This window comes from Gallinula chloropus (assembly GCF_964237585.1).
Source record: "Gallinula chloropus genome assembly, chromosome: 3".
In the NCBI taxonomy this organism is placed as follows: Eukaryota; Metazoa; Chordata; class Aves; order Gruiformes; family Rallidae; genus Gallinula; species Gallinula chloropus.
Genome location: NC_140087.1, coordinates 122,490,861 through 122,516,333, shown reverse-complemented (window position 1 = coordinate 122,516,333; position 25,473 = coordinate 122,490,861). Strand labels below are relative to the sequence as shown.

General features: G+C 61.5%; 1 protein-coding gene across 1 annotated transcript in view; it reads right to left on the bottom strand.

Moving 5' to 3' along the window:
- The window catches only part of DTNB (dystrobrevin beta), a 123,757-nt gene that overhangs the window by 31,935 nt on the left and 66,349 nt on the right, over positions 1–25,473 (bottom strand). The window contains exons 12-17 of the mRNA XM_084261740.1: positions 24,833–24,922; positions 18,466–18,556; positions 15,236–15,321; positions 13,455–13,568; positions 12,251–12,347; positions 7,581–7,601 (exon numbers count right to left, since the gene is read on the bottom strand). Of these exons, the coding sequence (XP_084117866.1) occupies positions 7,581–7,601; positions 12,251–12,347; positions 13,455–13,568; positions 15,236–15,321; positions 18,466–18,556; positions 24,833–24,922 (499 nt within the window). The remainder of the gene's footprint in view (positions 1–7,580; positions 7,602–12,250; positions 12,348–13,454; positions 13,569–15,235; positions 15,322–18,465; positions 18,557–24,832; positions 24,923–25,473) is intronic.

Sequence of the window (25,473 nt, the reverse complement as noted above, 5' to 3'; positions counted from 1 at the left end):
GACCTCCCACCCCCAGAGCAGCAGGTCAGCTGTGTGGGTGGTGCTGCTCCTGCAAGGTGCAGGGCAGGCTGTCACAGGATCACAGAGCTGTAGGGGTTGGCAGGGCCCCCCAGAGCCCCTGGGGTCCCACCCCCTGCCCAAGCAGGGTCCCTAGGACAGGGGCTGGGATCTCTCCAGAGAAGGAGACTCCACACCCCCTGGGCAGCCTGTCCCAGGGCTCCCTCACCCTCACTGGGAAGAAGTTCTTCCCCACATTGGGGGGAACTCCCTGGGCTCCAGCTTGAGCCCATCGCCCCTTGTCCTGTCCCCACAGACACTGAGCAGAGGCTGCCCATGGCCCCTGGGTCCCACCCTTCAGCTCTTGATCCCCAGTGATCAGATCCCCTCTCAGGCTCTTCTCTGCAGGCTGAACAGCCCCAGCTCCCTCAGCCTTTCCTCCCAGGGGAGATGCTCCAGCCCCTTCAGCATCTCTGTCCCTCCTCTGGACTCTCTCCAGGAGATCCCTGGCTGGTTGATCCCAGGGAGCCCAGCCCTGGACACAACACTCCAGCTGGGGCCTGGCCAGGGCAGTGTCCTTCAGGATGCAGCTACAACACCCACACCGGCACCCAGAGCTTCTGCCGCGTTCCCCGTGGTCGTGTGACCCTTCCCGCCGGCGACAGCCGGACACAGGCACCAGCCCTCATGGGAATCCCATCAGCACCTGGCTGGACAGGCTTGGGAGCTGGAAACAGCAGCGGTTTCCCCATCTCTGGGACAGACAGACTCTGTGTGCTGTGAGGGGCTGGTGTGTAGCTCGGTCTGGGGGACACGCGGCGTTACGTTCAGCTTACTCACCGCTCACGGCACCGCCTGGCTGTGTGTGGGTGCCCACAGCAGGGCAGGAGTTAGTACTTGTGGAGGATGAAGCTGGACTGTGTCCTGAGGAGGAGGCTGCACGCACTGCCTGCACTTCATTAAGCCTATTTACATACTAGAGCAGGTCCCTGGCTACAGAGCAGGGAAACGTTGGTTGAGAGGAGCCAGCACGGCCCTGAAATGCAGCAGGGAAGCAATAAATACCTCTCAGCCTGGGCATCTCAAGGATAACCCCTCAACCAGTTCCAGCCCCTGCTCAAAGCCAGCAAGTTATTCCAGGGCTCTGGCTCAGCCCTGCCAAACTCAGCAGCAGCATCAGGGGCTAAGCAGACCTCAGGTAAAGCCAGATCCTGCCAGAAGACAAGCAGATCCTGGCAGTACATCATCTGCAGCCAGCTCAGGGGAGTCAGCAGAGCAGACACAACCTCCAGGGGCTCAGGAACATCTGTCCCCAAACATGGCAATGGGTGTTTGGTGGGAACACCCATGTGAGGGGAGGGATGGCACCAGCACAGCACAGGGAATCCTGTGAGCCAGTGACAAGGGACAGAAACACCCAGGTAGGGGAGAGGATCAACAACAGCCACCCCGACTCTGCCCCTGCCCATGAGATCTTTAACAGTGACCAGTGAAACCTTCCTGTAGGACAAGCCTAGAGCCCCAGCCTGGTTTGGGTGGGAAGGGACCTCAAAGCCCATCCAATTCTACCCCCCTGCCACAGGCAGGGACACCCCCAAGCCCAGGGTGCCCCCAGCCCCATCCAGCCCGGCCTTGAGCCCTGCCAGGGATCCAGGGGCAGCCCCAGCTCCTCTGGGCACCCTGTGCCAGGGCTGCCCCCTCCCAGCAAAGAATTCCTTCCCAACCCTGCCCTCCCCCTGCCCTCTGCCAGCCTGCAGCCATCATCCCAGTCCTGTCCCTGCGCTCCCTGGTGACCAGCCCCTCTCACACCTTCCCTAGGACCCCTTTCAGTGTTGGGACACCACAATGAGCTCCCCCTGGAGCTTTCTCTTCTCCGGGCTGAGCCAGCCCAGCTCTCCCAGCCTGAGAGAACTGGTTCTAAACCACCCCTGACTCTGGAGAGACATTGCTCCTCAGCCTTTGCAGCCTGCTATCCCCCTGCCCCTACCCAAACTGTCCTCTCCTCTTCCTGCTCCGACGGCGCCCGTTCCTCACCACATCCCTGCTGCTGTAACCAAAGTGCTGCTGAACCAAGAGCCTCAGTCACTGCAGCCCAGCCAAACACATCTCAGCACCCCCTCCCACCCCAGAGCTGCCGTGCCCGGGGTGCACGATGTGCTTCCCCCGGGCAGGGATGCTCCTCTCCCGCGATTCCCGTCCACTCACACCAAACGGGACATCAGACGGTGCCAAGGGAACACTCTGGGGACAGAAACAGGCTCTGGGGGCTCTCAGAGCCCCTCTGAGCACGTGTTGGGGAATAAGCAAGGCCCAGCTGTGCATATGACTGCCCAGGATAAACCTACAGGGACTGCTGGGCGCAAGCACCGCGCGTGCCGGCGCGACCGCTCCCGCAGCGTGGAGCTTCTAAGCCTCTTATCTGCTCTGTGTTGTAGAATATCCCCCGTGTTCTGGGGCTCCAGGGTCCTCACACCCCCCTGCACTACACCAGGGAAGTGTGCAAATCAACAGCAGCCTCTAGAAGATGAAAACAGGAAGATTTTCACGCCAGGCAGCTCCCTGAGAGAGGGGCTAGAAGGGGCTGCCCAGAGAGGGGGTGGGTGCCCCGTCCCTGGGGGTGTCCAAGGCCAGGTTGGATGGGGCCCTGGGCACCCTTGTGTAGCTTCAGGCCTGGAGGTTGGTGTCCCTGCCTGTGGCAGGGGGCTGGAGCTCTGGGACCCTTGGGGTCCCTCCCAGCCCAGCCCAGGCTGGGATTCTGTGCCCTGCTGGGAGCCCCAGCCCAGCACTCTGGAAGGCAGAGGCGCAATTCCTACCCCACACTAAAGGCAGGAGCAGCCGCCGCGCCCGCGCGGAGCTGTGTCAGCCAAGGTGGAACCCGGCACGTGTGTCCCCAGGGAAGGCAGAGCTCAGAAGACCAGAAACCCAACAGCCTGGGGCCTGTGTGGAGCGATCCAAAGCGTGAGGAAGCAGAGAGGAATGTGATTCAGGGAAGGGATGAATGGAGCGGCGCTGCGGGGCGGCTCCGCGCTCCGGCTGCTCCCCGGACAGCGGGAGCCAGGGAGAGCCACACTCCTCCCTCCCACCCTGTCAACCCCTACGCTGGGAAATCTCTCTGGCTACTCCCATTAAAACCTCTGTGTGCTCCTGAGTGCTGTAGCCTGTGTTTGGCAGCCCCTACGTGCTGCTGGCGTGCCCCCCAAAGCAGGGCTGATGCCTCCATCCCCTCTGGACTCCCACTACCCACCAATATCCAGTGGAGCATCAGGAGAGACTCTCACACCTCCTCACCACTGCCCACCAGCAGCTTCTCTGGAGCCACCAGCCCTGGCACTGTGGGTCTGTGTTTATTTGGGAAGGCTCTGGGCTCTGTCCCCTGGGCAGGGCACTGGGGGGAGAAGCAGGGCCCCGCGCTGCTGCTGCCTGAGCCGGGCTCAATCCTCTTAGCTCAGCCCGCCCAGCACGGCACAGATGGCAGGAGGCAGCAGGGGAGGGCTGCCCCAGCCCACAGAGATGTGTTAATGCTCCACTGGCGTGGGGAGGGGGATCACAGAGTGGTCAGGGCTGGGAGGGACCTCAGAGCCCATAGGCAGGGACACCCCCCCAGCCCAGAGCATCCCAAGCCCCATCCAACCCGGCCTTGAGCCCTGCCAGGGATCCCGGGGCACCTCCCTGGGCACCCTGTGCCAGGGCTCCCCATGCTCCTTCCCTTCAGACAGAAGGTCCTGAGCAGAGGTGAGCTCCACACCCCGCTCTGCAGTGCCCTGTGCCCACCACAGGCAGCACCAGCACCTCCCTCGGGCACCAGACCAGCACCAGACAGCGTGATCCAGCAGAGCAAGGGGACTCCCAGTTAATCCCAATGCACACCCATGGCTACTCCCTGCCAAGCCTTCCTCCTGCACCCCAAATCGTCCCCTGCTTGGGGCAGTGCTGCCAACTCGACTGCAGGAAGGGGGGGCTCCACCTCGGGTACCTGATGCCAGCGCAGACCCAGCCTCCCTTGCTGAAACACCTCCTGATCCATCAGCTCCATCGCTGCAGAGCTCTGGTTCTCTGCATGACTCCCAATGAACATCTGAACAGCTCTTCTGGCAGCTTCTCTAGGTTTGGTGCCCTCCAGGAGGCCCAAGAACATGTCCCTTAGTGTGAAGGCACCAACTCAAAGCTTATTCCAAAGCCACCTCTGCCTGCATCAGTGAGTGGAACCACGTGCAGGAGTGTTCCCAGCACTGGTACAAGGCAGTTCACAGTGTCCAGGGGGCAAACCACTCCCTGGCACTGCTGTGACACGTCTCACTGAGCACCTTCCCCCCAGCACACCCCTCCCCATACCATGTGCAGACACCACGTCTCGCAGGCCAAGGGAACCAGCTGCCACTGAGATGTCACAACATCTCCAGCCCGGACACCTCCGGCATCAGAGGATTCCTCTGTGTCCAGCAGCACGGGCAGAGCCGGCACGGCACAGTGCTGCTCACCAGAGAAGGGGCCTACAGCTGCCAGCACGGTGGGTAACCATGGGATCCCAGAATCAGAGACTGGTCGGGGTTGGGAGGGACCCCAAGGGTCCCGGAGCTCCAACCCCCTGCCACAGGCAGGGACACCAACCTCCAGGCCTGGAGCTACACAAGGGTGCCCAGGGCCCCAGCCAACCTGGCCTGGAACACCCCCAGGGACGGGGCACCCACCCCCTCTCTGGGCAGCCCCTTCCAGCCCCTCACCACTCTCTCTGCACAGAACTTCCCCCCAGTCTCTCCTCTCCCCCTTCCCTCCTCCAGCTTCACTCCAGCCCCTTGTCCTGCCAGGCTCTGCCCTTTAACAAGCCCATTCCCCTCCTGTTCCTGGGGTCCCTTCAGGGACGGGGAGGCTGCAGTGAGGTCCCCCCACAGCCTTCTCCTCAGATTTGGCCCCTTCCTTTGCTCATCCCAAGCATGGGTTTTGCCTTAGCCTGCGTCTCGCTGCTCGTGCTGTGTGCTCCAGAGCACAGCTGGAGCTGTGGCTGCAGTGGAGGTGGGTTCCCACTTGTTCCCAGAAGGCTGCTCATTTCTCAGTGCGAAGGACTGACATCCAGGCAGGTCGGGTCACGTTGTCTGCACAGCTGGCAGGTATCCATCAGTGCCGCGAGTTCGCCAGTCATCCAGAGACCAAAGGCAAAGTCTCCTGCAGCCAAAGGAAGCCCTGAGGGGTCAGAAGGGAGTTGACTGGCAGCGTTGAGGCATCTGGAGGAAGCCTTCCTGGGTTTTTATAGGCCACACATCAGTGTGTGATGGTGGGAGTCACCCAGACTCTGCAGAGGCACACGGGACCTCAGCCCCATGCGGAAACGGATGCAGATTCAGGTATCAACATGAGGAGACCCCTGTGGGTGTTACAGGCTCTGCAGGGGCAGGGATTCCCCACAGGAAGGTCTCAGCATCTCTGGTCTCATCCCAGCTGGTCTGGGCTCAGCTGTGGTGGGAAGGGTCTCCTCATGAGGGGTGCCCACTGCTGCCCCTCAGGCCGGCTGACGAGTGTCGCCTGTTCATTCTGCACCGCCCAATGACAGGAGGAAGATGGGGACTCCCTCTTCACCGGGTCAAGGAGGGACCCTCCCACAACTTCCACCCCTTCAGGGGGAGTGCTGGGTGTGAGCAGGTCCCGCTTGACCCCGGTATCGTAACACCGAGGAGCCGGCTCCGCTCGCGCCCGCACGGCTCCCACCATCTCCTGGAAGGAAAGGTCTCCATCCCGGGTTTCCATTCCCCCTCTGCTGGGGAGCCTGCTTGGCATTAGTGAAGTTCTCCTGTGGGTGCTCCACGCGCCTCTGGATTCGCTGTAGGAGTTGTTCCAGGTGCCAAGGACACCACCCCTGTGCCGTGCGTCCTGGTGAATCCCCTCCGCGTGCCCCCAGCCACGGGGCCGTGCAGCTCCCGTGGCTGCTCAGCTGACTGGGAACCAGGGAGGTTTAATATTTAGCAGATCGCTCCAGCCTCTCCCCAGCTGCCACACAAAAAGGTCCTGTGGTGAATCTGGGTCTACGCTGGCAGCGATCTTTACTGGCTGGGACACAGCCGTCTCCGCAGCCAGCTGGCACGCTGTCGCTGTAGGCACCTCAGCAGCCTCAGTAACCCCTTTGTAGCCCCCAGGAGCTGCAGAGACCTCCACTCAGTGCTCACATGTGCAATCTCTTGGGCAGCAAATCCCTGGACAAGCTGGTCAGAATCCACCTTCTGGAGCTCCAGATCCCTCCTGGCTCATTCGTTGGTGATTCCACGGGGACCGGGCAGGGACGCGGTGCGTCCACGTCGTCCTACCAGTCCTGGCTCCCGTATCCTCCCACCAACACGGTGCTCCAGGGAAAGAAGGGGAGTAAAACTGGGCAAATCCTTCTTCTGATCTCATCTTTACCCTTTTTCTTCACCCATCACTGAGAGGAACAGCACAGCACTGGGAAAACAAGCCAGTGGAAACGCTGCGTTTCCACCTGGGTGATTATCCCCTGGGGCAAGAGGACGGCGTAGGACACAGCTCACACAGGCAGCAGCTGGAGGACAGGGACAGTGGTGTTTCCCTTCCTCCAGGACAGTCCTTGAGGGTGGCTGCCACACGCTGCAATCTGGTCCCTCCACTAAGCCAAGGAGTTTCTGGGAGGTCCCCCAGCAAAGCCAGGGACACACCGTCAGCGGCAGCAGCGTCTCAAGGTGATCGGGTACTTACCACCACCTCCTTCTGAAGGCCACCCAGGAGTCACCAGAGCCCAACTTCAGCTCCCCCAGCACCGAGGCATTTCCAGCAACAGCAGTTACCCAGAAACACACACGTTTCCTTACAGGACATAAGGCACCAGGGTTCCCAGCGCACACATCCCACAGCCAGTCTGGGTACGGGGTAACCACCGCGCAGGAACCCCCCAGCGCCGGGAGCACGGGACTGACCCACACTACAGCTCTGTGTGTGCAGAGAACCATGCTGGGAAACGCTGCCAGGGCGTTCTGCTGCAGGGGAGACACCCAACATCTGGCTAGCCCGGAGAACAGCCAAAGGGCTCCCTCTGGAGTGGATCCCGAAACCAACAGGGGCGGGAGCGGCACAGAGAGAACCGACACCGGCACAGAGCGAACGCCTTCTTGTCTCTCCTCACTTTACTCCTCCTCCCTACAAGGAACGTCCTGGGACTCATTCAAGGAGCCTCTATCATCGCTGGATGACAGGGATCCATGCCCAGAATACTAAGGCATTAATTAGGTTTCACGCTTGGACTTGCACGTGGCAGGGAGGCAAACGAGAGGATTCCTGGAGAGACAAGAAGCTTTCTTAGCATGGAGGATGCTCCAAAGGATCAGCAGAACAGGCTCTGGAGCCAGCTGGGAACCCGCACGTCCAGCCCCAGTGACCATGCACAGAGCCCAGGGACGTGGTGCCACACGGGGTGCGGTAAGGGAGAGAGGGGTGGCTGTAGGGACAGACACACAGACATGCTCTGCTGGAAGCCCACGAGGGCTGCTTCCAAAGACCCAGCCTTCCCAGGGTGTATTTGCATCCAAAGCCAACCAACAGCAAATGGACTCATGCAGAGGAGAGCGAGACATCAGAAGCCAACTTACTGCCTGCTTTTGCTCTTCCTCCTGCGAGGGCCGGCAAAGGGAAGAGGCGGAGAGAGAAAGGAGAGGTTAGTTACCCATGGGAAGGGGACACCCAGGGGAGAACAGGGGACTGCAGAAAGGTCTGCAGGAGCCAAAGGGAACAAGGGGGTTAGATGGGGGGGGCAAAGGTGCCACTCATCCCTTCTTGAAGGAAAACTCTTCTCTAGAACAGCCACAGCTGTTGGGCACAGCTGGACACACGGGATGGACACCACGGTCTGGGTATCTCGGACACAGGACAGGATACCCAGTGGGCATCTTGTCTTCTGCCTTTCCCAGCTTCCCTTCCCACCCCAGGCTCAGAAATGCCTCCCCAGCTGGCCTCAAGGCAAGAAATACTGAACTACCATCCTCCAACAGCCACAACCACCACCTGGAGCACACAACACAACCCTGCTGTCACCCAGACCCAAACCAGCCCAGCCTGGGAGCCAAAACATCCCCAGCCTGGGAGCCAAAACATCCCCAGCCTAGCCAAAGGGAGCCCAAACCCACCCATCTGCAAGGACCTCTGCAGGGGGCACTCCAAAGGGCTAATTAACAGGTGGCAATCAACCAGGCCTGGGCATTCCAAAGGGCTAATTAACCAATGGCAACCAACCAGGCCTGGGAAGGGAGCACCAGGAGGCAAGAGCACCAGAGATGCGGAGTAAGGGCAAAGATGGAGGGAAAACAACTGTGTTGGTGCCCTGCAACGCTTGTCGGGGTCACCGTTACCTCAGGAGACCAAAGAAGGTGAAACATGGGTGAATCTGCTTCTCCTGGAGCAGAGGGGTGTATGTACAGTGTGACCCTGCTGTGCCAGCGGGGCTGCGCTCTGCCCTCAGCCGTACGGCGATCCCGGGGATGGGCCACACACCACGGGCTGGGGGGTCCCTTCACAGCTCCAGAGCTTTCCCAGATTTTGTCCCCATGGATGTGAGGACCATGGTGAGTCCTGGGGCTGTTCTGCTGCGGGCTCAGTGGTGTGGAGGAGCACGGCCACCATGGCACGGGCAGCGGCACTGGGCAGGAGGAGCGAGGCTGGCAGTGTGGTCTGGGTGGCTGGCAGCATGGTTTGGGTGGCTCCCATCCATGCAGGAAGAGCAGTCACAGCTTTTCCAGGGTAAGAGTGTGTCCCCCTTGCCCCCCAACGCTGGCTTCCCGTGGACTGCCAGAGCAGAGGGCAGTGAGACCATCACGAAGCTCGTCTGCCCAGAAATTCAGGTCATGGAATTAAAATCCAGGGAATAAAAGCTCCTCCTGGCCTGGAAAAGCAGGAACCTGTTCATCCACCTTCCCTCACTTCCCATCGAGGGGGGCTGACCTGGGCCTGTTCCTGAACTCAGAGCAGCTTCTTCCTGCTGCCCACGTTGTTAAAGCCGATTTCCTAAGGGCACGGAGGCACCACAGAGACATCTGGGCACCACTGCGGAGAATCCACACTCCCTGGACACTTTGGGGTTCCCACCCTGCTCCCCTGAGCTGTGGGGTTCTTCCAGGTGTGTTTCGATGCTGATGGAGCAGAACCACAGAATCACAGAGCTGTGGGGTTGGCAGGGCCCCCCAGAGCCCCTGGGGTCCCACCCCCTGCCCAAGCAGGGTCCCCAGGACAGGGGCTGGGATCTCTCCAGAGGAGGAGACTCCACACCCCCTGGGCAGCCTGTCCCAGGGCTCCCTCACCCTCACTGGGAAGAAGTTCTTCCCCACACTGGGGGGAACTCCCTGGACTCCAGCTTGAGCCCATCGCCCCTTGTCCTGTCCCCACAGACACTGAGCAGAGGCTGCCCATGGCCCCTGGGTCCCACCCTTCAGCTCTTGATCCCCAGTGATCAGATCCCCGGTGTGGGGATGCCACTGGCTGTGGGGGCCAGCGCTGCCCTCCCCACATCCCCCAGCTCCCAGCCATTCCTCCCACCAGCACCGGGACTCGCAGGAGCAGCTGGGGAGCCAGGGCAGGGGGAGGATCTGCACTGATCTCCACCCTGACACGAAGAGGTTTGACTCTGGGAGCCGAGGCTGCAGCCTGAACTGCAGCTGTGAAACAGGACCTGGCTCCGGCGGCGCCACGAGCCCCGAGCAGTGATCAGATAAATCATCAAACCAGCTAAGGAGGAAATGGCCAGGGAGGAAATGGAGCGAGTGAAATGGGATACGTCTGCTCAGCATCCCTGCAGCCCAAAGCAAACCCCCCCAGGAAGACAGGCAGCCGTCACCGTGGACTGGAGAGGAGAAGAGTGGGAGCTGGTGGCTCTGGGCGGGTCCCCGATGGCTTCAGGAGTAAAGAGAAGCTGAGGAGGGAACTGCCTGGGGGGTGAGACTGGAGGAGGCTGAGGGGAGACCTGGTGGCTCTCTGCAGCTCCCTGGAAGGAGGGTGTTCCTGGGGGATCGGTCTCTTGTCCCAAGGAACAAGCAATGGGCAAGAGGAACCAGCCTCAAGCTGCACCAGGAGAGGTTTAGGTTGGAGACTGGGAGAAATGTCTCTGCTGAAAGAGTGGTCAGGCCCTGGACTGGCTGCCCAGAGAGGGGTGAGTCCCCATCCCAGGGGGGGTAAAAGACACACAGATGGGCACTCCAGGACACGGGTTAGTTGACGTGGTGCTGTTGGACTTGGTGATCTTAGAGATCATTCCTCTTCCAACGTTAAAGATTCTCCAAGTCTTTGATTCTAAGCCAACAGCCAGGGTGAGGAGGAGAAGATACAAACCCCTGCAAGGCAGCTGCTGGTGACAGCACTGATGGGCTGAGGCCTCCCATCTGCAAGGGCCTTCAGAGAATCACTGAACCCTGGCCTGGGTTGGGTGGGCAGGGCCCTCAGAGTCCCCCAGTGCTCCCTGACATGGGCAGGGACACCCCCCAGCCCAGGGTGCCCAAAGCCCCATCCTGGCCTTGAGCCCTGCTCACCCGGACACACGGAGCTGAGGTGCCACAGCCCACGGGGTGACACGGCAGCAGATCCTGGTGACAGCCCTTGGGGCAGAGCTGACCCACCAGAACTCTGGGGAACACCACCAAGTTCCTGAGACCCCTCACAGCCGTGTCACCCGCTGGCAGTGGGGTGTGGGAGGGCACCCACGGCAAAGCCCAACCCTAACGCTGAACTCGGCACACCACAGCCCACCCGGCCCTCGGGGCTTTGGTGATGGGAGAGAATTCCTTCAGGAAGGCTTGTGAGGGCCCTGGGGGTCCACAGAGCATGTCCCACCAGAGCTCAGCACCACAACACAGAGTGTGTCCCACCAGAGCTCAGCGGGTCCCACCAGAGCTCAGCCTGTCCCACCAGAGCTCAGCGGGTCCCACCAGAGCTCAGCCGGTCCCACCAGAGCTCAGCCCGTCCCACCAGAGCTCAGCCGGTCCCACCAGAGCTCAGCCCGTCCCACCAGAGCTCAGCCCATCCCACCAGAGCTCAGCCGGTCCCACCAGAGCTCAGCCCATCCCACCAGAGCTCAGCCCATCCCACCAGAGCTCAGCCTGTCCCACCAGAGCTCAGCCCGTCCCACCAGAGCTCAGCCCGGCAGCGCAGCTCCCCAGGCAGCTCCCCAGACCAGCACCCCACGTGTGTGCGAGGGGATGCTCGGAGGGGGGTCAGAGATCCAGACTGCTGCTGGTGCAGCGGGTTCTGGGCTCCCCTCAAGCCCCAGCCCAGCTGGGATGCCCGTGTCTGGGGTCCCACACTCCCGCTTACCAGGGTGAGGGGCTGATGGGATCCGGGGGAACCTGGCAAGTCACTTTCCTCCCTGTTTTAGAAGGTGGACACGGGCTGGCGGAGCGGGAACAAGCAGAGTGTGCAGAGCCGCTGCCTCAAACCACCCCAACTCCCCCACGGACCCAGGGGAGCCAAGGGAGACAGACACCTCAGAGGAGCTTCATCGTGCCTCCTGTACTCCTGCTGCAGGACACGCTCTGCCCTGAGCAGCGGCTGCGCTCCAGGTTCACAGCGGCGTGAATTCCTTACCAGTCCCCGTGCTCCACACCCCTCTGGAGCTCTGGAGAAGAGCCCACGGCTGGTCTGCAAACCCCTGCCCCCCACTGCCTGCAGTGTCCTTGCTGTGCTTCAGCTTTGCTCAGAGCATCTTTAGGTGAGGGCAGCGCGCTCTGCAGAGGCTCTTGTGCCATTTAAAGGCGGGAAGAGTAAACTCGTAGTAGGATTCCAGAGCACAGGCACCAGTGTGAGCTGCCCTCCAGCAGCACTGGTAACAGGAACACTGGAGCCTCACCAGAGACACAAACCAGGACACCCAGCACAGACCAGAGCCAGCTCCATCACCCTCCCAAGCAGAGCCCCAGAGCTGGGGTAACGCTCAGGGTGTAGCACAGCTCCCAGCCCCCAGCCAGTCGTGCTCCCCAGTGCAGTAACCACAGCTCCCAGTTTACTTTCCAGCTGAAGCTGGAAGAGCTGCCCAGAGCTGACTGCCAAACCTTCATTAGAGCCCCCCAACCCTCACGGGTTCCCGATGCTTCAACGGCCGCAGCAGCACGTGAGGAGCCTGGAACTGGCTGCTCAGCACGTGGAGCCAGAGTGGGGTCAGCTGCAGACCCCCCCCACCCCCCATAACACCACGACCCGGGGGCTGGAAGGGGGGAGCAGCAGTGGGGAGCCCCCGCCCCGGGCAAGGGGAGGACACGGTGCCTTTCTCAGGGGTGGGACTTACTTTGAGCAGTTTCATCAGCCCTTCCAGCTGCACCATCAGCTCCCTCCTGCTCTCCTGAAGCGCAGACATCCGCTGCTCCAGCTCATCCTTCCGCTGCCTGCTCAGGGTACATGAAGGAGAGAGTCAGGAAACAGGCTCTGGGTGCTGCAAAACCACCTCAGGACGTTCACCCCAACAGTGCTTTGGCTTCCAGCACCCCCCTGCTTCTGATGTGAAACAACAGAGCAAAGCACAGGACAAGGAGCTGCACACAGCAGCCAGGCTTCTCCCTCCACACCCAGCGAGCCACACTCAGCCCCTGGGCAGTGGGAATCCCTTCATGGGAACGCTGCGTTCTGAGACAAAAGCTGAGGGCACATCTTGAGTGCTGGGTCCAGTTCTGGGCTGCTCAGCACCAGAAGGACAGGGAGGTCCTGGAGCGAGTGCAGAGAAGGGCAACCAGGCTGGGGAAGGGGCTGGAGGGCAAATCCTCTGAGGAGCAGCTGAGGGAGCTGGGGGTGTTGAGCCTGGAGCAGAGGAGGCTGAGGGGAGCCCTTCTCCCCACCTCCCCTGCCCTGCCAGGAGGGTGCAGAGAGGTGGGCGATGGTCTCTGCAGCCAGGGGCCAGGAGATGGGCCAAGGGGCAATGGGCTCAAGCTGCCCCAGGGTAGGGTCAGCTCAGCTGGGAGGGCAAAGTTCTTCCCTGGCAGAGTTGTGGGGCTGTGGCACAGGCTGCCCAGGGAGGGGCTGAGTCCCCAGCCCTGGGGGTGTTTAACAGGGGGGGAGATGAGGTGCTGAGAGATCTGGGGCAGCACAGGACAGGGATGGGTGGACTCCAGGAGCTCAAAGGGCTTTTCCAGCCCTGGGACTCTGGGATTCTGTGTGATACTGGGATGGGGAGAAGGTGTCCCCTCCAGCCCCACTCCCTTGGACAAGGAAGGACAGGTGGAAATCCCCTTCCTGCTCGGGTTTTCCTACCAGCTTCTCCCTCACAACCAGTTCTCTGAACTCCAGGAACAGGATTCGTTTCGAGGGAGGTTTTTAATTACCTGTAAATCCCCTCAGGAAAGGGAAAAAAAAGTAACAAAGCCCAAACACCAGGTGCTGCTGGTGACCAGAGTCCAGCTGCTCAGAACAGCCCTGGAGGGCACTGGAGCCGCGCTGGGTCCCTGCCCGGTCCCAGCCCCGCCGGACCCCCGCACCCCCCCTTCCCCTCGGTCCTTTACCGCAGCAGCCGGAGCTCAGCCAGCAGCGTGGGGTTCTGCTGGGCCTTCTCGGGGGTGGGCTGGGACGCCTGCTCGTGCTCCAGCCGCAGGCGCTGGATTTCCTGCAGGATCTCCCTGTGGGGCAGGAGAGGGGGAGGTTGAAGCGGGGACACGCCGGGGGCTGCACTGCTCCGGCCCTGGGAGCACGTCTCCAGCCTGGGGGCAGCAGTTGTGTTTGAGTCTGGCTCAGGTTCAGACCCCAGGGAGGTGGGTTCACAGAGTCCTGTGAGCCCTGTGATACACACACAGCCCAGGCTGGCACCTAATGCAGGGTATGGAGGTGCTGGGGTGCCAAACCCTCCGTGCAGGACGGGCACTGAGAGGCAAGAACACTGATCTGCAGCATGAGCCACCTGCATGATGGTGCTGAGGCCCTGCCAGCACTGCTCAGCTTCCCCCTCTCCTGCCCCAGGGCTCAGCCAGGTCAGAGGGAATAAGGCAGGGAACTGCTCGAGGTGATGGAGGCAAAGGGTGGGGGCTCGCTGAGGGATCAGAGAGTCACAGCACTGGAGGGGTGGGAAGGGCCCCCCAGAGCCCCTGGGGTCCCACCCCCTGCCCAAGCAGGGTCCCTGGGACAGGGGCTGGGATCTCTCCAGAGAAGGAGACTCCACACCCCCTGGGCAGCCTGTCCCAGGGCTCCCTCACCCTCACTGGCAAGAAGTTCTTCCCCAGACTGGGGGGGAACTCCCTGGGCTCCAACTTGAGCCCATCGCCCCTTGTCCTGTCCCCACAGACACTGAGCAGAGGCTGCCCATGGCCCCCTGGGTCCCACCCTTCAGCTATTGCCCTGCCAGGCATCCAGGGGCAGCCCCAGCTTCTCTGGGCACCCTGTGCCAGGGCTGCCCCCTCCCCAGGAAGGGTTCCTGCCCCCCAGCCCCTCTCCATCCCCCTCCTGCAGCTGGAGACCGTTCCCCTGGGCCTGGCCCTCCCTGCCCTGGGCACCAGCCCCTCTCCAGCTCTCCTGGAGCCCCTCGAGGGCCGGGAAGGGGCTGGGAGCTCTCCCCAGCAGCAGCTTCTCTTCTCTGGGCTGAGCCAGCCCAGCTCTGCCAGCCTGGCTCCAGAGCAGAGGGGCTCCAGCCCCCCATCATCTCTGGGGCTCCCACAGCTCCGTGTCCCCCTTGTTCTGGCCCCCCCTGAGCTGGAGGCAGCGCTGCTGGGGGTCTGTCCCATGGCAGAGCTGAGGGGCAGAATCCCCCTGTCCCAGCCCAGGGTCCCGCTGCTGGGGGTGCAGCCCAGGACAGAGGGGTTCTGGGCTGCCAGTGCACGGTGCCGGCTCATGCCCAGGAGGAGGAAACCACCTTCTATTTCTACTCCTGATTTCTCCAGGCTTCTTTCTCTCCCAGCAGACCTCCCCCTGCTCCTCCTCCTTGAGCTGACTGTACCCGCCAGCTACCCATCCCGCTCGCTCCAGCACAGCCAGGCTGGGTTGCTTCCCACTGCTGTGAGGAGTTTGCTGGGTCTGAGACTCCAGAGCCGGATGGCAGCACCACTCCCAGGGCTCAGTGCCCGTTACAGCCATTGAACACCACTGGTGAAGATGAGCAACCTGCTGCTGGGGAATGCGGCCCCTGGAGCTGCACCCCGCTGAGCTGGGGGGGTAAGGAGCCAGCTACACCCTTCCCCAAAAGATGGGGGACCCACCACCTGGTTAACACCACGGGAAAGGGTCCAACCAGCAAAGCCCAAGGGCTGGAGCCTCTTCTCTCACCATAAAACAAGGCTGAGCAGGGGTGACCTTTTACCTGTTCTTGTTTTCCAGCTCTGCTATCAGCTGCCTCTGCTGCTTGTTGGCGTCCAGGCTGAAGCCCAGGTCTGTCGGTGGGCGAGGCTGGTGGATGAAAACAGAGACAAGCAGAGGAAATCATCACCTGTGAGCACCCAAACCACAGCATGTGTGAGCTGGGAAGGGGCCTCTAGAGGTCCCACCCTGCAGTGAGCAGGGACATCTTCACTAGAGCCCCATCCACCCTGACCCTGGATGTGATCAGCAGAGGAGGAAAGGAGCACCAGAAATGGTTTGTGTGAGTGCTGCACCCAGGGGAAGAGGGAATGAGCCAAGGGCCAAGCTGCAGCTCCATCCCACGGGCAGGGAAGCTGCCTTGCTGTATTTATGAAGCAACACCTAATGCCTAGAGCAGGAATGACTTGGAGGGAGGATTCCCAGTACTGGTTAGGTTGTGGGCACAGTAGGTGCGAGGAGATGATGAGAGGCTTTTAGCAGGGGAGAAGAGCAACCACACACTCCTTTCAAAAAAGACCAACGTGGGCAAGCACCTAATTATCCTAACTCATCCACGTAGCTCAGCCTAATTACCCACTCCTCCATAATTGAGTGTTCTCTCAGGTTTATTAGGTGCTGGTGCTTTCCCAGCAGCACGGCCGCACGGGTCAGCAGAGTCCTGCTCAGAGTGCGTGGTCCCCACAGCCCTCTGCTCCTGCCTGGGGTCAGTCCCCATCAGTGGGATGCAGCAGACACCCCGGGCTCACAGACCAGACACTGCCCTCTGCTCCTGCAGATCAGCCTGCTCAGGGCACCAGCAGTAATCCAGGAGGATCTGGGAGTGGGACAGAGCAGAGGACGGGGAGCAAAGAGCTGAGGTAGAGGAGGTGATGAGGAGGCGCTGGCTTGGAGAGAGGGTGTTGGGGCAGAGGACACTGGTAACAGAGGGCTTGGGGTGGCTTTACACATCTGGCTTGGAGATATTCACCTAAACCCCAGGTAATCACCCCCCTTTCAACGTGCACAGTCACCTTATTGGCAGGATCTCCTGTGTGCACAGGGCAGTGCTGAGAGATGAGATATCACAGACTCACAGAGCTGTGGGGTTGGCAGGGCCCCCCAGAGCCCCTGGGGTCCCACCCCCTACCCAAGCAGGGTCCCTAGCACAGGGGCTGGAACCCTTTGGCAGGTGCTGATTTACTCTCTGGGTGGGTTCCTGCAATCTCTGGCTGTTATTTACCTGTCCTAAACTGATGGCTTGTCTCACCTCACCATTTCCTGACCAGGAGGCCAGTGTTTCTTTTCCATCACCAAGAACTGGGAATTCCTGCCCCTCCCCAGGACTCTGCAGTTCTTCTCCTCTTCCAGGGTATTTTCAGACTCTTACACTATTTCTTTTCCATGCAAGACCATTCCCTTGCCTGCAGATCCTACTGCCTCCTCGCCATGGAGATGGCAGCCTGGCCACCAAATATTCCATGAGCATCTTCCCCATACTGGGTCTCAGGGGTGTTTATTTGCAGCACTGGCTTTGTTCATTCCCTGTTCACAGAATCACAGTCAGAGACGTGTTGGGTGGGAAGGGCCCTGCCAAGGCCCCCCAGCCCCACCCTGCAGTGAGCAGGGACATCTTCACTGGAGCAGGGTGCTCAGAGCCCCATCCACCCTGACCCTGAATGGCTTCCAAAGGCAAAGACGCTGTTTGGCAGAGCCCCTGGGAGCTGATGGCTGGAAACACCTGAGAAGCAGAGTTCTTCTTCTCAGAGTTTTACAGCCTCTGGTCCCATCCACACCAGAGTCAGACTGTATGAGAACCCTGAGCAGGCTCCTGCCCACCTTGCAGGGAGGGACCTGCCAGGGTCTGTACGAAGAAACGTCACGAAAAGGTGAACGAGGACACTGATGTTCGAGCTTCTCCAGCCACGCTAAGGAGCAGCGGGATGCACACTCTGCTGCGGCAGTGAGAGGCTCAGGGGAGGTCACTGCTGGAGCCTGGGGCTGTAGCAGGCCAGGGCTGCATCCCACATGGAACACTGGCAACACCGTGTGCTGCAGCCATCATGGCGAGCAGCCAGGCCCCGGCAGCCCAGAGGCCCCGGCAGCCCCGAGACCCCGGCAGCCCCGAGGCCCCGGCAGCCCCAGGCCCCGGCAGCCCCAGGCCCCGGCAGCCCCAGGCCCCGGCAGCCCGAGGCCCCGGCAGCCCCAGGCCCCGGCAGCCCCGAGGCCCCGGCAGCCCCGAGACCCCGGCAGCCCGAGGCCCCGGCAGCCCCAGGCCCCGGCAGGCCGAGCCCCGCTCTCGGGCACACAGAAAGCGCAGCCGGGGTTCTGATGGCGTGTCAGGCCGAGCTGCTTCCCAGCGTCAGGCAACGCTGCAAGATGGTGGCCAGAGCTGGCAGCAGCCCCGCGATGCCACAGAACCACCTGGCCCTGCCCAGCTCCCCCAGCAGCCAGCGGGCTGTTGGATTCCAGTCCGTCCTCCCTCGCCAGCCTCTCTGCAGCCATTTGCTGCTACAGCAGCGTTGATTTGTACTGACTTAGACCAGGAGAAACTAAAGGGAATGCCTGGCTGTGAGAGACTGGGGAGAGAAACCCGCCTTCCTTCCCTTCCTTCCTTTCTCCTTTTCCTTTCCTTTCTCCTTCCCTTCCCTTTCCCCTTCCCTTTCCCCTTCCCCTTCCCTTTCCTTTCCCTCTCCTCTCCTCTCCTCTCCTCTCCTCTCCTCTCCTCTCCTCTCCTCTCCTCTCCTCTCCTCTCCTCTCCTCTCCTCTCCTCTCCTCTCCTCTCCTCTCCTCTCCTCTCCTCTCCTCTCCTCTCCTCTCCTCTCCTCTCCTCTCCTCTCCTCTCCTCTCCTCTCCTCTCCTCTCCTCTCCTCTCCTCTCCTCTCCTCTCCTCTCCTCTTTCCTCCCCTCCCTTCCTTCCTTTCCTTCCTTCCCTTCCCTCCTCTGGCTCCTTCCCTCTGGAACACATATATTCCATATGATTGGCTCCATGGCTTGTTTTCCTCCGGTATCTGGGTATTTATCTCTGCTCCAGACTAAGCAGGACTAATCTGCTTATTCTCCTGCCTCCTCTGACCCCATTTCAGTAGCTGGTGCCGGTTCGTGCTGGGAGGGAGGAAGGTGTTGCTGCATCCGCCAGGCAGTTTCACACCGTCATTAGCACTAAGCTACTAATGGGAGAGAAAAGCAAACCCCAAGAAGCCCAAAGCCCCTGCACTGCCCGGCGGGTGAGGAGGGGTGCGGACGGTCACTTACGGCACTCCCAGCTTCGGCAGCCAGCCGGGCGGCGTATCTGGCGATCAGCCGGTGCTCCTCGTCCAGCCTGCCGGGGCTGTCCAGGACGCTGCTGGGGAGAGGCCACAACACCCCGTCAGCGCCCGCCGCCTCTGCACGGTGCTCACCCCGGGGATGGCAGAGGAGAGGACGTCTTGCTGCAAGGAGGCAGCGCTGGGAAACAGCAGAGTCAGGCTGGAAAACACCTGGATCCTTCCCCTTCTCGTTCCGCTTCCGAAGCAGGAACAGCTCCCCAGGCTTCCCACCCGCTGGCATTTCCCCCCCAGGATCCACACAGCCCAGTTCTAAAGGGTTAAAAGAATCTGTTTCCAACCATTTGTAGCTACATTATCCTGTGTGTCTGAGGGGCTTCCTGCCAACCCTCTCGGTTTACTCAAGGTCAAAGGGGGCAAACAGGTGAATGATGAAGAGTTTTGCCCTTGGGAGAGGAAGGTCGACACGTGCCAGAGTCAGGATGATTCCCAGGAGGATGCTGACCTGAGAACAGGCTCTGCTGCTGAACCCCAGGATGATTCCCAGGAGGATGCTGACCTGAGAACAGGCTCTGCTGCTGAACCCCAGGATGATTCCCAGGAGGATGCTGACCTGAGAACAGGCTCTGCTGCTGAACCCCAGGATGATTCCCAGGAGGATGCTGACCTGAGAACAGGCTCTGCTGCTGAACCCCAGGATGATTCCCAGGAGGATGCTGACCTGAGAACAGGCTCTGCTGCTGAACCCCAGGATGATTCCCAGGAGGATGCTGACCTGAGAACAGGCTCTGCTGCTGAACCCCAGGATGATTCCCAGGAGGATGCTGACCAGAGAACAGACTCTGCTGCTGAACCCCAGGATGATTCCCAGGAGGATGCTGACCAGAGAACAGGCTCTGCTGCTGAACCCCACCAGCTGACATGCAGAACAAGCTCCGTGAGTCAGCCGGGCTCTGTTGGGGGGGCATTGACCCCCCTGGCTGGGAGGGGTGTTAGAGCCATTCCCAGCCATCGCCAGCAGCAGGCACAGCACCAGGAGGTGACAGAAAGAAGGGACACTGAGATTTGGCACAGGAACAGAGACAGGAAGGGTGACAGGTCCCCGCCACGGGGAAGCGAAAGGCAACACCGGGACCCTCCTCAGGCCGCAGAGCAGCCCCCGCGCCCAGCAGCACCCACACGGCTGCTCAGCCTGGCAGCCAGGTCCTGGCACCCCGGCAACGGTCAGCACAGCTCAACCTCCAACCGAATCACTCGGCAGTCACTTCTCATCTCACTGCACACAAAGCCCTCCCAGCACCTCCCAGCACCTCTCAGCATCTCCCAGCATCTCCCAGCACCTCCCAGGACCTCCCAGCACCTCTCAGCATCTCCCAGCATCTCCCAGCACCTCCCAGGACCTCTCAGCACCTCCCAGGACCTCTTAGCACCTCCCAGCACCTCCCAGCACCTCCCAGGACCTCTCAGCACCTCCCAGGACCTCTTAGCACCTCCCAGCACCTCCCAGCACCTCCCAGGACCCCTCAGCACCTCCCAGCACCTTCCAGCACCTCTCACCATCTCCCAGCACCTTCCAGCACCTCTCACCATCTCCCAGCACCTCCCAGCACCTCCCAGCACCTCCCAGGACCTCTCAGCACCTCCCAGCACCTTCCAGCAACTCTCAGCATCTCCCAGCACCTCTCAGCACCTCCCAGCACCTCCCAGCACCTCCCAGGACCTCCCAGCACCTCCCAGCACCAGCTCCCTTTAGAAGGGAAGCCCCTGAATTAATGAGTGCAGCCAACCCAGGACCAACTGGTAACAGGACTAATGTGCAGGTGAGCAAAGTGCTGCATGTCCCAGGAGGTCCCAGGCCCCTGGTGCCCGTGGGGACTCTCAGCCCCACGCTGGCTGCACCAGTGAGCCCACAGCGAGTCGGGATCAGCTCCAGCCATGGACAGGACACCCCCCCAGGGCTTGTTACCCCCTCCCAGGGTAACCAGCATCTCTCAGCTCAGTCTCACACAGCCAATTTACCTGAATTTCACAGATTTATGTGTACCTCACCTAAAGATTCACCGAACCCCCAACTGCTGTGGGTGGGCAGGGACTGCACCCCCCTAGTGCCCCCCTGCCACAGGCAGGGACAGCCCCCAGCCCAGGGTGCCCCCAGCCCCATCCAACCCGGCCTTGAGCCCTGCCAGGGGTCCCGGGGCAGCCCCAGCTTCTCTGGGCACCCTGTGCCAGGGCTGCCCCCTCCCCAGGAAGGGTTCCTGCCCCCCAGCCCCTCTCCATCCCCCTCCTGCAGCTGGAGGCTGTTCCCCTGGGCCTGGCCCTCCCTGCCCTGGGCACCAGCCCCTCTCCAGCTCTCCTGGAGCCCCTCGAGGGCCGGGAAGGGGCTGGGAGCTCTCCCCAGCAGCAGCTTCTCTTCTCTGGGCTGAGCCAGCCCAGCTCTGCCAGCCTGGCTCCAGAGCAGAGGGGCTCCAGCCCCCCATCATCTCTGGGGCTCCCACAGCTCCGTGTCCCCCTTGTCCTGGCCCCCCCTGAGCTGGAGGCAGCGCTGCTGGGGGTCTGTGTCCCATGGCAGAGCTGAGGGGCAGAATCCCCCTGTCCCAGCCCAGGGTCCCACTGCTGGGGGTGCAGCCCAGGACAGGGGGGTTCTGGGGCTGCCAGCGCACCCGTGGTGCTGAGGACATGGAGCTGTGTGGTGGGTCACCACACTGGAGGGAAGGGATGCTGTGCCGGGCGGCCTGGGCAGGCTGGAGAGATGGGACACAGTGATCCATGGGGAGCTGAGGTACCTCCCAACACCCTCCACACCCCTCTGAACTGAGGAAACGCTTCTGCAGCCAACACCCCTCAGAGGAGCAGGGACGGGGTGAAACACGAGCCACACACACCACAGCAGCACCCACACCCCCTCCCAGGGAGATCCCGCTGCCTCACAGCTGCTGTGGAGCCAAGGACCCCCACCCTGCAACCCCCCTGCCCGGGCTCCTCTGGAGCCCAGGACGTGAGCTTGAACCTGCCCCTGCCCAGCCGAGTCCCAGTGGCACCCAGTGCTCCCAGTACGGAAAGGTCCCGGAGCCGCCGCACACGTAAGCAAGAGGACAGCAGCACTGGAGAGTGGGGAAGGCAGCAGGGGAGGGATGAGCCTGGCTGAAGCCCAGAGCTCAGCAGGGAGGAGGCTGTGGAGACTTTCACAGCAGCAGAATGTCGGGAAGGGAAGAGCAGAGAGTTCCCTGTCTCTGAAACCCGGTGCCAGGGGGTCTGGGTGGGTGGGTCGGTGCTGAGCTGCACCCATCAGCCGGTCCCTGAGCTTCTTCCTTCGGAGGTGCAGGAGGTGCCGGACACACGGACATCCCAGAGGGGAAGAGCTGAGCTGGGGAGGCACAGGGAAGGGTCATCCTGGGGCCAGCCCAGGGCTGCTGCGGGGAGCTGAGCCAACCGGAGCCGCTGACGTGCTGGGGGAGCACGAGGAGCCAGGGAGGGGAACGGAGCTGGCTGAAGGAAGGGGAGGAATCGGCACCCTGCACTGAGGGTGGCTGGAGGTTCTGATGGAACCACGTGGGCAAAGGCAGCCTGTACAGAGGGAGATCCCATGAGGAGCAGCTGAGGGAGCTGGGGGTGTTGAGCCTGGAGAAGAGGAGGCTGAGGGGAGCCCTTCTCCCCACCTGCCCTGCCCTGCCAGGAGGGTGCAGAGAGGTGGGCGATGGTCTCTGCAGCCAGGGGCCAGGAGATGGGCCAAGGGGCAATGGGCTCAAGCTGCCCCAGGGCAGGGTCAGCTCAGCTGGGAGGGCAAAGTTCTTCCCTGGCAGAGTTGTGGGGCTGTGGCACAGGCTGCCCAGGGAGGGGCTGAGTCCCCAGCCCTGGGGGTGTTTAACAGGGGGGAGATGAGGTGCTGAGAGATCTGGGCAGCACAGGACAGGGACGGGTGGACTTGATGGGCTCAAAGGGCTTTTCCCAACCCTGTGCTGCTGTGGGACGCCCGTGCCCTCTGCCAGATGCCAACAGAAACAAGAGCTGGGGCCAGCAGAGTATTGGCTGGAGCTGGGCAGGGAGGAAAGGGTGCAGGAGAAGATGATACAACATGGGGGGGAGGTCTGAGGTCTTCCAGAACTGCTCAGGAAGTCCCGGTGCTGGGATGTGGGGAGGAGGAAGACACGGCTGCTTCCTCAGCGCTGACCCGGGGGCCACACGCCCGGGCGCTGGTACCCAGAGCCAGGACCCTGGGGCCAGGACAGCTTTAAGGAGAAGGACTTTCCCCTTTCCTTCTCCTCTCCAGTGAGGATTGCTGCAGCCAGCGGTGCTTCCAGAGTTTAAAGGACACCGAATGAGACTGGCTGAGCAGCTCATCACCCAGACCATCCAGCCAGAGGTGAGACCCAGGGATGCAGTGTGGGATCTTCTGCAGGAGCTGCAGGGCAGGTGACACATCACGGTCACTGCACCAGGCAGGGCTGCCCAGCTTCTCTGGAGAGCAGCAGAGCTGAAGCAGAGGCTCCGTGGGGACTGGGTGGTGGGGAACCTCAGCTAGGAAAGCTGAGCAGAAGGAACACCTAAGGCCCAGCCATCAGCACAGCTCCTCAGCTCTGTGGGTACAACTCGCTCCACCCCACACTCTTTAGGGCAGGGTGGGCGACCATCACCAGTCTGGCCTGCTACCACCACCAGGCAGGAGGGAAAAGACCCAATAAAAACATCTTCTTCTAAGAGAAATGACGCCCACTGAGCTCTGTTTGCCACCTCTGGAGCTTGGATGGATTCTCTGGTTGGAGGGCACAAGTGGATGAATGGACTCCTAACTCAGGGATCCAGCCAGCCACTGACAGGCTCTGAACACCCGGCCTCAGGGGATGAAGAGATGCTGGGAGACAAAGAGCAAAGGAAGGTGACTGGAAGGGGAAGAAAGCCAAGGTCAGGGTTGGAGTGGGGCCCTTTGAAATGGGAACTGCAGTTAATCACTGGGACACAGTCAGTGAGATGAGTGGTGTCTCCATCCTGGTCTCTGAAGGGTACAAGGGTATGTCTTTAGAGAGCCAGGTACTGGGGGGAAGGGAGAGGGAGAGGGAAAGGCCAGTGATGGTCACTGCAGGTGCCCTGAGGGTCTCCACACAGCCTGCCAGAAGCAGAGACGCTGTGGTGAGAGGGGGTGAGGGGTGCAGAGCAGAAGTGGCAGCAGAGCGCTGATTCCATCAGACTTGTGCTGCTGGAGGACTCTCCCCACACCATGAAACTGGGACTGCAGGGACTGTCTTTGTGTTTGGTTCCTTCTGGGAGGCGCTGGCACTCTGGTAACGCTGGCAGGGAGCTGTCTGGATTGAGAGACCCAGAGCAGTGAGCAGCTCTACTCAACCGGTTGTGCCAGGGCAGGGATAAGCCACACAGCCTGTCAGGGCTCTTCAAGACACCCTCCTTTGTACCTCAGATCCTGTGATTACACTAATTGAGCCAGGGTGAGAGTCTGGAATCCCTTGTGCCCTGTGGGTAGTATTATGGGCTTTCAGCTCCTGGCAGGTGGTAGCAGGGAGCAGTGATTCACCACCAAGAACAACCTGGCTGTTCCTGGAGAGCCAGGAGACTCCAGCAGCCTGCTGGGCAGTGCAGAGAGCGATGAAACCGACCCCCAAGACACTCTTCAGAGGATGACACCACCGACAGAGCAAGGCCCCAGGTCACTAACCCTCCTCTGCCTTCCCAGCACAGCTCCAGCTCTCTAAAGGTGTCATTTAAAAGTGTCCAAAAGTGGAGTCTGGAGCCCCCCAGCTCTGTCCTGTGGTGACACAGGGGAGCTGTGTTTGGGGGCTGGAGGGGGAAACGCCTCTGAGCAGACACAGCCACGGAACAGGGATGTGCACAGACACCCAAGCTGAGGGACAGGAACTCACTCCTCAAAGCACCAGCAGTTGCTCTGGGAAAGGCACAGACAGGAGCAGCTGTAGGAAGCAGGTCGTGCTGATGGGGTGGAAAGAGCTCGTTTAACTGGGGTGCTGATGGGATGGGACATCGGGGTGGGGAGGCAGAGGCACGAGGGGCAGGGAGAGCAGTGGGAGTCACAGGGCGATGCTGGCACGAGGACCGGTGGGTAAGAGCTGGGTATGGGAACCTGTGAGGGGGGAATCAGGGTTTTCTACTGGTGAGATGAGAGCCCAGAGTGGTCACAGGGAGAAAAACTATCTGCAGGTCAGCTTGTGTAAGGGATTGTGGAGCGTGGTGACTGCAGCAGGGTGGGACGGGACCCAAACTGCCCCCTCCCCGCCTCCCCAGCGCGCAGCTGAGCGCCTTTCCCTCTGTGTGCCAAACACCTCGGAGTGGAACATCCCTCCCCAGAGGAAGCAGCGTTCCTGGAGCCACCCCTGCTCCCTAACACTAACCGTGCACCGCTCTGCAGCCGGCTCACATAGGAGGCTATCAGCTCATGCTCCTCAGCTGCGGGGCGGGCAGCGGCCGCGGGGCGCCGGGACCTGGCAGCAACGGAGGCAAAAGAGAGCAGACAAAACAGCATGAACACAGAGCACATCCCTGAGGAACGGCCATGAAATGAACAGGTCAAAATTAAAACACACAGACGGGCAATGTGGGGCGTGAGGACGTGGCTGGGGGTCCCATGGAAAGGATGCAGCCTGTGGGTTGAGGTTACACCACGGGTTAGGGAACACTGGGGTACCTCAGTACACCGTGGGTGTGCCCATGGAGCTTCCCTGAGCCTGCCCACACGCCAGGAGAGTGGGGCCACTCTGAGCCACACCATGGGCAGCATCCAGCAGCCCCAGCCCTTCCACCGGCTCCTCAGGGAGCCTCAGGGCACCAACCGCTGAGCTGCCCCGTGCCTGGGCACTGACTGGAGCCTCCTGCCCGAGCAGAACGTACCCTGCTGCCTCCCACACGGCCCAGACCACAGTGGGTGCCGGTTTTATCACCACCTCTAAAATCAGAGCTGAAAGCATCCAGTGCCTTGGCTTCCTCCCACCACACAGAGGTGGTAAGAACCTCAGACCCGAGGGGTGGGCATCAC